This window comes from Myzus persicae, unplaced genomic scaffold (assembly GCF_001856785.1).
Source record: "Myzus persicae strain clone G006 unplaced genomic scaffold, MPER_G0061.0, whole genome shotgun sequence".
Classification (NCBI taxonomy): Eukaryota; Metazoa; Arthropoda; class Insecta; order Hemiptera; family Aphididae; genus Myzus; species Myzus persicae.
Genome location: NW_019102620.1, coordinates 747,707 through 763,966, shown reverse-complemented (window position 1 = coordinate 763,966; position 16,260 = coordinate 747,707). Strand labels below are relative to the sequence as shown.

The following is a 16,260-nucleotide window of genomic DNA, read 5'->3' as shown; positions in this document are numbered from 1 at the left end:
ACAAATCTATCAAAATGTGGTAGGTACATGAGAGGTTAATAGTAAAGTGCATTTTCTTATTTTAATAAATTAAAATTGACTACCATAAATTATTTTATTGATAACGGATTTAAATAAATAACAATAACTTTTTATAATAAAGAAAATTGCAGATATGGTATGAATGGCGAATAAAGAATCCGCAATTCTTAAAATTAAGTTGAAAAACATTTTCGTATAAATTTAATTTATAAGTAATATAATTTGAATTCGCAGATATCAGGGTTAAGCAGTTCTAGGCCTATAATTTACTAAGTACTTATATACGATATACCTACCTTAGTTGTAACTTGTAGCCCTGTATAATAGCAATAGGTACATATACTGCTATATGGTACCTACGCTGATTTGAACACTGTACTTACGTAAACATCACATACCTATACAGTATACGAGGTAATATTATATAATTGTACTCATTGTCTACGATAATGCAAATTGATTTTAGCAGCAGTGGCATCTAATTGTTACAGAGCAATTTATTACAAACACAAATCAATTATGATATGTCTCTATGTATAGTATATGTAATGTATACTAATACCTATAAATTATTATAATAGTGTTATAATAGCGGGTATTATAATGGCTTATAATGTATTTGGATTTTGGATGGTAAAAAAACTTAATTATTTTTGATTTTTTAAGTACAGATAATTGGTAAATAATTGTCGTATATTAAGTATATTTACATTTTTTTCTTCAATAGCTGTAAGGTACCTTCTTACATTACAGTTTGGTGTTAGAATTTGTTTTAAACTCGTACCTAAGTACTTCTTTTTTTTTATATGTTCCCTTAAATTAGTACCTATCTATCCATAATTCCTATTAGCGTGTTCTGTTCGATTAACATTGTTGGTCGTAAAAGTGTCAAATTGTGTGACATTTGCTAAGTGCGTTAGGGTTATAAAAAGTGTGAAGAAAAGTTTATCGGCTATACCAAAGTTCCTTGGGGTGCAATCCTAGTCGCTCGTCTTCTCAAAATATGATGGAATCTCAATCGACCGATGGGTCGTCTTATGATCCAGCCACGATGGAGAAATCCTTAAACTCTGAAAGAGAGAATTTCAATTTCTACAAATATACAGTGAACCCGGATTTTTCAAAGCTAGAGTTGTGTTTAATAAAATGCGAATCGCTCATTATTGAAAACAATAAATTAAAGGGTAAGGTATTGTGCCTTGAATCGAAATTATTTGACGTTGAACAGAAACTTATTGAGCACGATAAGCTCAAAAGTGACATATTGTCTCTCGAATCAAAATTATTTGTTACTAATCAGAAACTTATTGACAACGATATTGTTATCGATGGTATTCCAAACACCGATACTGAAAACATTTTAGAAATTGTCAATAATTTAACTACATTCCTGGGTGTGCCTCTAAGTGAATCAACTATTAATGACTGCTATCGTATTAAATCGATATACGATAACCACAAAATGGGAAAAATAGTTGTGAAATTTGTACGGAAAATTGATAAAACCAAAATATTAAACGCCGTTCAAGAAAGGAAAATGTTTTTCGCCAATGATCTAGGATTTACTGGAAGCAACGCGATCTATATGCAAGACAATTTTTCTGCAGATTTAAATTTTTTATTAAAAAAAGTACAGCATTTTAAAATGTCAAATAATTTTAAATATGCTTGGATTTTTAATGGGCATCTTTTTCTACGACAAAATTCAGCATCAGATGTTTTTCGAGTTTCTTCTGAAACGGATTTAATCAAAATGGAAAACAAATTCAGTAAACTTGAACCATGAATCAATATGAATGATCAAATCAGTATTATAGTAAGGATACATAACTTATAAAATAATATATAGGCTATAACACTGTAGACGGTAACTATCGTAACTAAACAAAATTATTACTCTTTAATCTTTATTTATTTTTTTTTTTATTCGTACTAGATATTCACCTACTTTTATATATTTAAATAATAACATTTTTAATAATTAATTTTTTGGTGACATATTCATAATTGTTTGAGACCTAAAACATATATGGTTGAGAACCTCTGGCAACTGCTATATAATAATACCTATCAAGAAAACATCTTTCCAAAATAAAATTTTCATTTTCTAATTTTCTATACTATATGGTATATGATGTATGAAATACTTTCTGCAATTGAAGCATCGCCTCCCTATAAATAATATAAACACAACGTGTGGCATACATGCAATAACTACACATAAATGCTGAAAACTCAAGATCACTTTGTACAAAAGAAAAAAATATTTTTTTTTCATATAGGTTATACAGAATGAGGTTGAATGATTGTGTGGTATTTTGGTTGTTGAACCTGGAAATTTGAAGCATGTTGAGGTATTAAGATGTATTCTTCATGTTATATTTCACATGAATGACACATGCATTTGGCCAGTGCTTGTGTTGGAGAGGAGAGGGGGGATGGAGTACGCTTCAACATAATACATTGTAATTATTTCACCAAGTTCATCTTTCTGTAGGCCTTTAAAATACTCGCGAACGTGATTTAAAAATACCGCTGTACCAATCCACTATGTTGTTTCCCTGGTGGTTTTATTTAATATTAATTAATGGTCCAGGATTTTGTCAGTAATATGGCTTGATGCTTTACTGGTGCTGATGGGCCATTTTCTAGTACAAATTCTTTATTTGTTCATCCATTATATAGATTGTTTTCTTAGCGATAACTTTGACACCACAGTCAAAGGCGTAGCTAGAAATTTCATCAGGGAAGGAGGGGGAACCAAGCGTATTTTTAAATGTTTACATTAATATATTTATTAGCTATGGACAGGGGGGTCAATTTCCCGCTGTACTCTGCCGCCCTTACTCCGTCTTTGACCATAGTGCTTTTCCTTCAAGTACCGTCACACTTTTGGTACTTTATATTTTGAAATCCAGTCTGAGTGATTTAAGATTTGAATTTTTTTGATATTTTAAAAGTTATTTATGAGCTTAGCATCTAATTTTCATTCTCGTCACTCCTGATAAGCATATGTGTCGTAAATTCTAATACGAGGACGATATATTTTGTTAGACAAATGTAATCTATTACACAGAACATCCTTGCTTTCGTAGAATCCTTCTGAAATCCTCGTTGAATATCTGGAAATATTAATAATTTGATTATAATTATAATTTTAAAGTGTTGAACTCGACTGAATACTAAAACGATTTTGGTTGATTGGTGATTAAACTATTCAATAGTAGGTACTTTATGTAATATGGTATTTAATAATTGTATATACTAAATTTACATATTTTTCTAAGCACATTGATCACCATTGATCACACACAATATTATTACTGCCATGCAATTAAAAAATCTATTTCTTAATAGTGTTAAAATAAATAAATAATTTGTTGAAAATAATTGTTTTAATAGACTAGAATTAAATTAAGTTAGTATAAAATGGTTTTGTTTATAGGTATGCATGTTGGTATGTGAATTTCCGCTAGGTATATACTCCGCAGATTTCATTTTGGCCAGCAACTTAATTAGTCATAAAGTTCAACCTATAAAAACCTAAAAACATATCAAAACATGCGTACATTTGTGCTTAGTGGTCCTATTAAGTTAAAGAATTATGAAAAATTTAAATCACCAATCCCTCGTCGCTTTTTTATGGCGTGAAATGAATTATAAAAAAACTATAAAGATGTATATAGAAGTAAACGTGATCTCAGTTTTATAACAAATTTTAGGCCAGCAATTTTTTTTCGACATTTGAAGGAAAAAAAATCTAATAATTAATTTTGTATTTTTAAATATACCTTTCTCAGCACAAAAAGAACTCTTCAATTCTCGTAATATAAATAACTCGTCTCGAATTCAAAAAAAAATAACAAGCAATAACTTATTTTTGGTTTTTGATATTTAAATTTTAAAAGTTTGTATTGTGATATTCAATATTTCTTATTGTCTTGCACTGTTCTCATTATACACTAGTTGCTGTTCTAATAGACGGATTTGGTACATGATATAATTTAATACTTTACTATTTCTGAAAAAAATATTCATTTAATTATTTAAAAAAATATATATTACTTCATCATAAATTATAACTAATACACAAAGGCACTATATTTACTCATTTCTTTTTACTGTATAACGTTTACATGACAAAGTTAAAATCCTTTGATACCTTTTATATAGGTATACTCTTTAAAGTTGTATAAGGATCCCTAGACTACCACGCCCAACCCACCCCCCTAGTTACGGCCTTGAAAAAAGGTAGTGCATTTTTAGATCGTATTGGCTATGAAAGGATAACAGAAAAAACAACATATTGATTAATAAAATATATGGGTTTTACACGAACAATGCAGCCTAAAATAAAATCAATTTTTAGATGTCATATATATTTTATAAATTAATAATAATGTAACCCTTAAAAATCAAATGTTTCTTGGTTACGACATTTTTTATTTTATACACCCAATCGAGTTGAAATTAATACAATTATATAACTATATCTACATACGTTTTTGATCTATATATGCAAACAGAACATAATAAACGAGTGAAATTATCAATTTTGTTACTTTATTATACTTAAACATTTTTTTTTATGCATAAAGAATTAATTCAATTTGGAATATTAGTTATTCAGTACTTTGACAAGTATCAAAATGTTCAATTTCTAAAATCTAATTTATACAACTTTTCAATTGTATGAAATATATGTATAGTGTATTAAAATAATGTATATTTATTTTAAGTTCCACATTATATGATTTCGATGTATATGTATAGATTGATTGGTAGTTAATAATTTCAATTATAAGTAAAGTGATTCAATTATAATTTATGATGTGCCAGGAATATTATTGTTTATTAGTACACCATTTACGTAGTATAAAGTAGGAATAAGTATAAGTAAATTACTATTCAATTGATGTATTAGTGCAGCATATTGATTATTATAGCTAAGTATTAAAATAGTTTATATTATTATTTGCTAGTTATACAAATATTGTAGGTACTTCAATACTTATTTAAATAATATATGTACTTTAAATTTGTGTAGATACCTATTATTTATTTATAATGATTAGTGGTATGCTCAATACAATTTTGATCTTATAATCTGACGACAGTTGTTACTTCTTTTTGATAGATTATAGAGGTAAGCGTTAATATTACAAATTTACGAAACAAAAATACCTTGAAAAAAAATAGAATCATGTGAAACTTCAATGATCACATATTAAGTAAACAGTAATTGATCATCATTGTTTTAGAATATTTTTTAGCACGCTTGAGAATATATCTTAACAATAAAGATGCACACGAGGTGAACGAGACTTAAACATGACATATGGTTAGTAAATTGTAAGAAAATATACATATTCCCATTTCCCACACAAATTATGTAACAACAAAGTATGTACATTGTTTTGGATCTTAAATAACAATGCGTGATATAATTTTAATTATTATATATTTCATATTACCTTCATAGACAAAAGACAATTCACTTTTATTGGTCCGGATTAATATTATATTGGTGGTGGTAAACTCTCCCAATTTCGGGTCAACATTATGTTTACCTGAAGAAAATATGTAAGCTCTTTCAAGTTATTTTAAAACTATTCTGTAAAAAATATAGACAATACAGATCAAAAAATAAACACTTCAGATTTTTTTTAAATATGTATGTTCATTGTTCATATTACTATAAACATTATTTACTATAATTTAAAAAGGTAATTTGCTTTATTAAATGAAATTCAAATGCAGATTAGATTTTAAAAATGTGTATGCATATAAATATATAATATTATAAACATTAAGTTATAATACACGAATAAAGTTATTACAGACTCGCGAGAGTGTACATATGTACCCATTGGGAGTTGGAGTTTGGAATTAAAAAAAATGTTCATACGTTACTTCATACATGGTAGAGAGTGAGATATGTAGGTACATTTCATACATTTTACAATTCAATAATCGTTATACTATATTTTTTATAATACGTATTATGATATTTTAGAGCCCAGGTTCTTAAACTATTTGGCTTTGCTGACTCATACCTACCAACTTTTAGATGTGGAAAAGCGACCACACAATATCACTTTGTTAAGAGTTCTTCTTGAATTTCATTCTCGCCTTGGGTCTTATGATTTTTAAGGTTTTCTATTTTACTTTTTACCTCTTCTAGAATGAGTTCTGCCCAATCTTGAAAATCCCTATTTCCTAAGTAAAAGGTTTCTTTTCTTTCTTCACAATTCAACCTTTTTTGAAAAATATTTCCCCCACTTTTTGCCTAGCTTATTCTTAGTTGTTATCAATTATCTCCGTGTCTTAAGATCTTTTCTTTATTTTTATAATTCTCTCTTAGATTTGTATATTTGTGTAGGTATTTTTACACATCTCATATTAATTAATAGGAATTAACGTATGTAGTTTTTTACATGCTACTTTCGTGTAAAAACGTATGATTCTCCATGGAGTTGACCCGTGAGAGTTTACAGGTTATTAAAATCAGGAGGGCTTACAATCGCACCATTACATACCGCTATACCAATCTTTAATAGTTAATACCTATTATCTGGCTACCGTCTATATTAATTCAGTGTCACTGTGGTAATGCAAACTATTATATAATATCCAAATATCTTATGAGGCACAGTATTTTTTACGATACCCACGCCATGACTAGATAGACTAAAAAAAGGTAAAATACTAATTATATGTATTATATGTACATCAATTATTATTAACAAACATTGTCATCACTCATCCGGTATTTTTGATAAGTAGGTAACTACTGGATATTTGTTGCATCAAATCACGTGAATCACGTGAATTGCCACCGAATCATATAACACATTTTTATGTCAAGAATCTACAAACGTCGAATTTTCTAAAAATGTTAACAATTGTTTAACTGCATAATATTTGGAGTCCTTATGGTGCAAGAAGTCTACTATCAATTTTCCATTCTCCTCAAAATACGAATATACCTTTTTTTTTTGTGGTATCGAGAACCAGAGGGGGGACCGCGTTAGCATTACTTCCCCTAATTAGCATTACTTCCCCTATACGAATATAACTTAGGATAAGGAAATATACATAGATTGTCATGCATGATATATCGCAACTTGCAACAATTAAAGCCAATATAATTTATAATTTAATTGTTTATTTATTTATACTCCTTAAAACTAATATTATAAAAATTATATTTAATCCACATGACAATTTTCATCACTATTCACTGTTCGTAAAATAAAATACAATGAACTGGTACTAACAATAAAAATAATACATTTTATGATTATTTATAATTTAGGTGGTTTTTTTTGTTGTGTTTTTTGATGAAATTAGTTTTTCTTTGACCAACCGGATTGAGTCACAGAAACATTTTCGGATTCCTTTCCAACCCAGTATTCTCCACCGTTCTTGGCGACAGTGTATCTATAAAAAGAATATAAATTATCATATTATAAGCGTATACAATAACAAGAATAAATTGTATATTATAAATGTATAAACATAGTACGAGTTCACATATATTGTATTAGTATATGACCTTTATATTGCGGTGCATGGTTTGAAATTTAATTTTGACTTTCATTAAAATATTTATAGATACCTAAAATGGGTAAGACATAGAAGTTTAATTTATTTACTAAGAAATATTTACACAAACAATAATTGGTATTATTTTAGCTTATAAGTTACAGTTGAAACTAATAATATATGATAAGTTGTTAAGTGGATGCCAACCATAAATTATTTGTGAAAAAACGTTCAACACAAAAGGAACCACCCATGATAGAGTCATAACTCATAAGCCAATAGACATAACTTAAAGTTGAGAAACTAAATTTATTTATGGAACAAAAGACAATATAGCATGAGTCTTAGTGTTTTTATTGCGACCGGCCCTTATTATTCGTTATACGGAAAATTAAACCATAAACGTAAATTTAAGTCAAATTAAAAATTTGTATTAACATTATTTTGTTATTGAGATTAAATTACACAATAAATGACAGTTTTATTTTAATCGTGAAGATGTGTCAAATTCAGAAAACGCGTGTCCGTGGATTAAGGAACATAGTAAATTATTTAAATTTGAATCAATACTATATGTATGTTTTAATAACTTATTTATCTATTCCTGTATCATATTTATTCATTGTGTCATTAAGTATAGATTGTAAATTGCATGTAAACTAGAAAAAAAATCAATACTATATGATTTCCCATGAGTCGTAACAATAAAAAATATACAGGTGCCTGCAGTCTACTACTTAAATGGAAAAAATAAAATAAAAAAAGACCTTGAGAAATAAGTTGAGATAGAATTCAATATCATATTTTATTTTTTAAAAATAAAATTAGATAAGTATAAGGTACCTAAGCTATACTTTTTTTTTCATATAAGGTACCTAGCCATAAATTATTTTAATAACCTATGATTGATTTTTTCTGCAACATCTAGTTGTTTACTGCTGTGAAGTACAAAGTGTCTATATAGTGTATACGCTAAGTAGATAGGTACTCGCTTATACGTTTTTCTAACATCCATTACATTCACTACTAAATTGGCTCTTAAATAATTGTACTTTAGGTGTAATAGTGGCCTTGAAATATTGTTGTATACAACAAATTAGCATATTATGTAGAATTGTAGACTGTATACTGCTTATTATAGTAAGTTATATGCATTTAAGTTGAATCGGAAAATCCCATGCATCTCTGCGAAACACGTTTCACGTTTTAAATAAGTACGTTTTCACATTTAAGGTACCTACTACCTATATAATATAAATTTAATTATTTAAATGTGTAATAATATGATATTATTTAATAACATCTACATTGATTTAATAACATCTAGGTATACCTATTATAATTATGATTCTGAAAAATCACTAAACCAGTCAAGTCAGCTACGTATGTTTAAAATAAGTTGAGAAATAAACCGGTCCTAACCTTCCACACATTATGAGTACTGAGTTTAAAATTTTGTTCCTAATTATTCCTACAGTTATTATTTATTTAAATTACATTTTAATTGATAAGCGTTTGACGTGTATCCGTGCTTACTATACGAATAATATTGTAACTAGTAAAAAAAATGTATGTGTAAATGTTTGTTCAAACGACGAGTAAGAATAATTTTTAGTATAGATACTATATCAACTTACTTATAATATCACATGGACAAATAATATCTACATGCCAACAAAAAGGGAACCTACAGAAGGGGCCGAATCATCAGACAAAATCATTATTTACAAAATAATAGTTCAATGTTGAAAGGTGCTCTCACAGTTGCATAATTTTCATATTATATATTATGATGAAAATTCAAAATAGAATAAATATAACCGTAGATTTTGGTATTTTTTTTTTTTAGTTGGTAATAAACTTATACATTATACACAAACACAATACAAAAATTGAGAAATATACGACAGTATATTAATATATTATACTTATAATATTATGTTATTGTTTATTATATTATTAACTTAGGATAGATACACTTTGTCCTCTTCATTTCCCTACGTTGAACATTTTTGAAGATTAAAAACATTATAACATTATAACGTTACCTTACCAGTTGATCAATATTATACAGTTGTCTGTTTCGTTTGAACCATCTATTCATCAAAAAGTAATAGAAAATAATTTGGAACTGTCGACGTGAAAGTGTCACAGCTCCCATTAGTAAGTTTGAATTTACGTAGTTTACAAAAACGTCGAGTATTTTTACTATGACTATTTAGGTAACCTAAGCTATCCGTTGATTTTCTTAACATAAACCGTAATTCAAAAGTTATAATTAATGTTTAAGAAATTAATTATAGATACTAAAACAGTTTCTCTAGTGTAACTACTACTAACCTTACTTACCTATGAATAATATTATTTGAATTTTATAATTTTAATATTGGTCAAAGACTAACACCGTTGTATTAAATGAACAAAATGGCCAAAGATAAATGATGCAAAAGCTGATACGAATAAAACATTTTGAATAAAATCACATAGGTAGATGGTTTAATATTACGATTTAAATTGTGGAGTAAGTGCCACTGCTATTTCCGAGTGCAATCGACAAAAAACAAATCATTTTTAGTGAAGTATAATTATTAATTAAATTTTTGTTTAACATGTTCATTCTAAATGTAAATTTAGGTAAGGTTAGATTCGGTTAAGTGGTGGTTTTTATAAGAAACACTTTAAATAAATGCCTTCCTTAAAATTATTTTAATAATAAAATTAATCCAATATTTCTTAAAAGATTTTTAATCAATAACAATAGATACATTTAATTTGGATCTTAAACTTTATATATTGTTCTTTTTTTAAAAATATTGTTTTAAATAAATGCAATATAAGACGAAAGTATGTATTATAACTTGATATAGTACTATAGTGGTATATGTAAATACATACACACTATCTATTAAAATTAAATCAATTTATTTACGTAAATAATATATGTATAATGACCGTTACGTCCTTAATACAAATTATTAAAATTATTTATTATTTAATTTCAAACCTAAGCTTATTTTTTTTAATAATCTGGAGTATCTTTAACTTAAGCCAATGTAGATACTTTCTAAACATATAACAAGTTAAAAAAAATGATCAACTAGCTAGACAACCTTGAAGATTGCAACACTACACTTAAACATTAAAAATCGTTAACAATCGTTTTCATTCATTAATAGTTCAATGTACATAGATTTGTTTCATTTCCTTATTGTGGTGTTTATAAATAATTGTCGTACCATTAATTATTAATTTTGTCGTGTTTCATCAGAGTAACTTTTTTACATTTCCTACGATTTTTTTAAGAACAGCCATTATTGTTAATTGTATTAATATCAATTATGCCAACTCTTAATAAACATTGAATTAATGTCACTGATAATATGTTACACGAATTCATTAACGAGCTACAAATAATAGCTCTTCCACAATTTACTTTCATAATTTATTTTACTCGATTAGTTGTTATTGTGATCACTTCGATGCCAATCGATGGTCATGTGTAATGATTAAAAGCGTCTTTCCTCGGGAAGCGATTACGGTGAGGGACACGCACTATTACACAACGTTTGTATGCAAATGATAATTGAAATGTATGTCAACGATACTTTTTGAAGAAATATTTCATACCACCATTAAAGTAAGCATGTTTCGCATTTGTCACATTATAATATTGTATCGTATCCATATGGCCAGTCTACCACATAGAAATACCGGTTTAATCATACATACCTACACTATATGTCATATGATATTTCTTTTCGAAAACCCGTTAAGCTACAACTACTTTTAATAAATATATGTCATTATTGTTTCCAATAAACATATTGCCCTTTGTTATGTTGTAATAGTTCAGCATAAGCTATTGCAATGCCCTTTAATGTAATAGGTACTTACTTAAATTTGAAACTCTGCACTTCAAGAGTTTTCGGTGCTGTCCATGTGAGAACTACTCTTGATTTTTCGACTGCGTTTGCATGAGTTGCGGTATTCTGTAAACGATTTATAAAAATACTTTGTTATAAACGTTTCATTGAATGAGTTCGAATTAGTTATACAGTTTTATCGGCCAACTAGTACCTATATAATATGATTGTAAATTGCTGCCGTGCAAATTATAATTACGATTTTAGTACACTGTGTGTCAAGACATTATCTGGTAATGTTTGAATAATCCATCGACATAAATCGTGATCCAGATCATAATAATTATATAACCGATAAAATAAATTTAAATTATATTAGTTATAAATACACTATTAGGTATAGTATACTTCTAAGTTCAAATTTTCGAAATTTCTTTTGAAAGCCATATTTTTTGTTAGCTTATTATATGATTAGGTATTACAAAACTGATTGGTTTCATATCGAGCCTTGTATGGCTAAATCGGTAAAAACTACATGCATATTATATTTACGCCTTTATTATAATGTACTGTTTCTAATGCTATCTGGTCGTCTATTATAATTTATGATACTATGTTGTGCACTCACGTTGGACGGGCCATCTGGGCAACTGAGGAGCTTCCATTTGCCCTTGAACTCTGTGTTGTTCTTGGACGCGGGCAGAGGAGTGAACGAACCAATGGGCTTGTCTTGATTGTCTCTGGCCTGGATTATGAAGCCTTTGAATTTGGAAAAGTCTTTGGAGGCGAGAGTCAGAGTTATGGGTTCTCCACCTTTCACGGACTTGCGGTTGAGCGTTAACGTGTAGGGCGATTCTTTGGTCTGGACGGGGGCTCCGTGCTGAGGCATTAAGTCGGTGCACACTTCCAAAGGCGCACCTTCGGAATAAGCCAAGGCAGTCTGCAGGTAACCGAAAGCGGCTACTGACACCATCAGCAGCGCTAATTTAGAGTTTACCATCATCATTCTGACTGCGAAAAGCACAAAAAACACACAGAGTACTGATTATTTTGTTTAAACGTACAAATATAATAAGGTTCAATTGGCTTAAATTATCCTCGATATCTATACTAAGCTATACCACAAGTTAATTTAATCGATTAAATATTAAAATTTGTATTCTTATAGTAATAATAGGTTAGTACACGCCGGACAGCATTCATAATATTATCTACCGACTTACAAACATTATATACAACCAACAGTATAGCAAATAATTAATACATTTTATATTATATAGACAGAGTGTATTACATATATTTTATTAACGAACTCAACTTGCAACATATATTTCAGATAGTATTTAAATAATTATTAGACGGGAATTTAATATCATCTATACTTGGTTATTTTTTTAAACTCTGCAGGTAATTTAATATCAATAATAATATTATAAAATACCATTATTGTTTCTATTGTTATATATCTTCATATCAGAGTTTACAAGCACTATCCAATTGTTAAAAAAAATATTATAAATAACTGTACGAGATTGTACATGTAATATATTTTTTAAAGCATTTAAATTTATAAAACAACATTTTGTTTATTTTTGAATTTTTATTAGAAGAAAAGAATAATGCAGTTGAAAAATACAATAGTTCAAATGTCAAACTTAATTTGTACATAGTTGTTTTAACAAAAAATTATGTTTATTTGTAAAATCGATCGTAACACGAAATAATCGAAAAAATCATTTGATTGTTAAAGTACATTTTATTGATAGACAATTGATGAATAATCTATTCACGGCTATAGCCGATCTTAATTATTACTATTACTTAAAGATTTATATTACATACCTAAGAAGTGAATAAAATAAAATATAAATACCATTACTAGTTACATAGTGATTTAATACATAGGTAATTGTTTAAATTGAAATATCTCACTTAAATTAGTACATATTGTTAAATTTGACATGCTTTAACTTACTGACAATCACAACTTAACTAATATACAAAAATCAAATACTTAATAGAAAAAATTGTAATATTTATATACCTAATATAATATAATTTATATGGTACTTTTGTAAATAATGGAGTATAATTAGTTAAATTAAATTAAATGTATTACTTAATATATTATGTTACCTATTTGTTGAATATGTCGAATTACGAGACAAATGTGGAAGTATGAGCTGAGCACACGATGTCAAGTTGAGTACTGTAGCAGTAGTCGATGATACCTTTGTCCAGTACAACATATAAAGACTATTACCACACAAAGAATACACAAACACAATTCCCTAAGAAAGGGAACTTAACCTTCATGGAGATTGTCTAATAATATACTCATTATTGATTTATACCTGACCTGTGCATAATATTCAAACGAATGTCTAGAATAACTCGTTATTTGTGTGCTGATTCCCACTTAAGTTCCTCTAGCAGACAAAAAATTATAATTCGTCTTCACGTTATGTTAACCTCCCTCGTTTGTCGTCAGACATCACTTCGGATTCGGATGAATAACGGCTGTACTTAATATTGAAAAAAAAATCATCTGCAATGACATATGACCTACTCTTTACTATTATATACGTAGGTATATTTTTATGCATCTTATAATTATGACCTACAGTTTTTATTTTTATATTTTTTAGACAGATTAAAATAATTTTGTAATAGTTTGGTAGGTCATAGAACGACAGGTAGGTACATATTAAGAGCTAATAATCGTTATTGCAGAGAAATTGTTTTTATTCTAGGATCTATAGAGGCCACTTTGTATTTTATTACTAATTAGTAATTACACATATTTGTGCATATCTAAGAATACATTTCAATGGTACCTAATGATAAATTGGATAAATTAAATTTTAAATTCAAAGATAAATTTAACTATTATCATACTAGTGATATTGTTTGATTTATAATTTCCTACAAAATAATTATTTATACTTGGTGATAGTTGATACAAAAAAATAATTTTATACAATATATCAGAAAATTACCAATATTTTAATAATTATTTTTTAAGATATTTTTATGAAATACTTTCTGAAGGAGTAAAAGTAAGTCGACATTTTTATGAATATATTTTAGAAATTAAATACATTTATCCAATTAATTTAAAGAGGGCATTAAAAGAGATTTTTTATCGAAAATAAATTCTCGAAAAATTGTTAATTTGTACTTTTTTTGGCAATTGGGACATTGTTTTTTGTACAAGCTCCTTCACTGCAAAATAAATTCAAATATATTTTAAAAACTCAGGTATACACTGGAATTGCATTATTTTAATGTGACATGCCGATATAACTTATTTAATCATCAGAATAATATTGTTGTGTTGGTTATTGGAAGGATTTATATTAATTACAATGTAGGTACTATAAATACCTATACATATTAAGAAATGAAAATTACCTACATTTTGCCATTTTTAATAACTACATTTACTTTAAATAATCCTTGTACGAAATTATAACATACTTACATACTAATAAATATATTATATGCATGGCAGCAGTATGCTGTATGGGTCAATAACTTTGTGGTATACCTAGTAATAAAGAAACAATAACATAAGGTTTATCTACCTACCTACCTATTTACATACACAAGTTTCATAACTCTAATCTCAAATAATTTACTATATACATGTCTATGTGACTATGTTCTAAAGTTCTGTATAATAAGAATATTCATCATTGATAACATTAACTCATTATCCATACCTACGTAGGTATATTTTAGTATCGCCTATCAATTATCAAACATAAATGTATATCCATTAGTTAACAATAATTAAATTATAAATATGACACTATGATAGTACCTATAAGTTATAAGACTTATAGCCGCAGAAGGTACTTCAAATCTCGAATAATGTTTTGTTTTCTATATCTAAAACATTAACTCATTAACTATTAGAAAGAAAAATCTTATTTGCCTTTTTAATATCAAAGGAATAAATTAATTGTGGAGCGGGAAATGTATTGGTTTTATTTTAAAATTATGTGTCTGGTTTTTTTATATGTTTGTAATCAACTTTTGAAGCAGTAAACATGTTTTATTCTTTAACTTTGAAGATGGTTTCTGGTATAGACAGTTGGTTTAATACTTTGGGAGGTTAGAAGAAAAATATTCACTGTACTTTTCAAAAAAAAAAAATGATAAAAACTTAAAAGAAATTATAAAAGTCGGGAATCTTTAAGCAACACCAGTTTTTGTGATTTTGTTTTTTTCGTTGTAATTTAAAAAGGATAAAACCTAACTATAGAACTATTATTTGCTTGGTCATGATGCAATTTTTGAAATATTTTAACTATTAAATTACTCAGGTTTTTATAGACATTTTAAATTGTTGATTTTATTTAACATGAAAATGCAATACAAGGACTGAAGGACATAAGGTTCTTCAAATATTGTTCTTAATTCGTATAGCAATTAAAAATATCGAAAATACACAAACACAGTTTTTTCATAGATATTTGAAACCTATACCTATCCTTAGATACAGAGGCTAACATTCTCTCTGGGTCTCAAAATCTTTTTTGGTACCTTAGCAACGATTTATCATCGAATTAAAATTTAGGAATTCTATTACAATTTACAATAAGAAAAGAATAATATATGTTTACTTTAAGTGTTTTCACTTTTTTCTGTGGGTACCCAGACGAATTTTACTTTTAATGTTGTTTGTTGTTTGTTGTTTGTTACATTCTATTCACTTTTATTTTACTTTTAAAAATTAAAATACTCTCATTTTTTTCCAACAAGTCTAAGCTTGTTATTCGGTTATGTTTTTAAAATTTTATGTGTAAACTTCTGTATTACT

At 27.4% G+C, this 16,260-nt stretch overlaps 1 protein-coding gene across 2 annotated transcripts; it reads right to left on the bottom strand.

Moving 5' to 3' along the window:
• Positions 1 to 7,323: 7,323 nt before the first annotated feature.
• Positions 7,324 to 13,696, bottom strand: LOC111032757 (putative defense protein Hdd11). Of its 2 annotated transcripts, none has more exons than XM_022313205.1 (4): positions 13,569 to 13,696; positions 12,061 to 12,439; positions 11,464 to 11,558; positions 7,324 to 7,464 (listed from the first exon to the last, which is right to left on the bottom strand). In XM_022313205.1, the coding sequence occupies exons 1-4, from the start codon at positions 13,679 to 13,681 to the stop codon at positions 7,371 to 7,373; spliced, it is 681 nt and encodes a 226-aa protein (XP_022168897.1). In that variant the 5' UTR covers positions 13,682 to 13,696; the 3' UTR covers positions 7,324 to 7,370. The 2 variants fall into 2 exon arrangements, with proteins under 2 accessions (XP_022168897.1, XP_022168898.1); XM_022313206.1 differs by having other exon boundaries at positions 12,061 to 12,443; positions 13,569 to 13,682.
• Positions 13,697 to 16,260: the final 2,564 nt, after the last annotated feature.

Bases quoted from the DNA above. Each gene is read 5' to 3' on its own strand.
- LOC111032757 (XM_022313205.1), bottom strand. From the start codon at position 13,681: ATGTTGTACTGGACAAAGGTATCATCGACTACTGCTACAGTACTCAAC. The intron at 11,559-12,060 runs GTGAGTGCACAA...AATCGTTTACAG, and splicing joins GCCCAGATGGCCCGTCCAAC to AATACCGCAACTCATGCAAA. The intron at 7,465-11,463 runs GTAAGTACCTAT...TTCTTTTTATAG, and splicing joins GTGCAGAGTTTCAAATTTAA to ATACACTGTCGCCAAGAACG.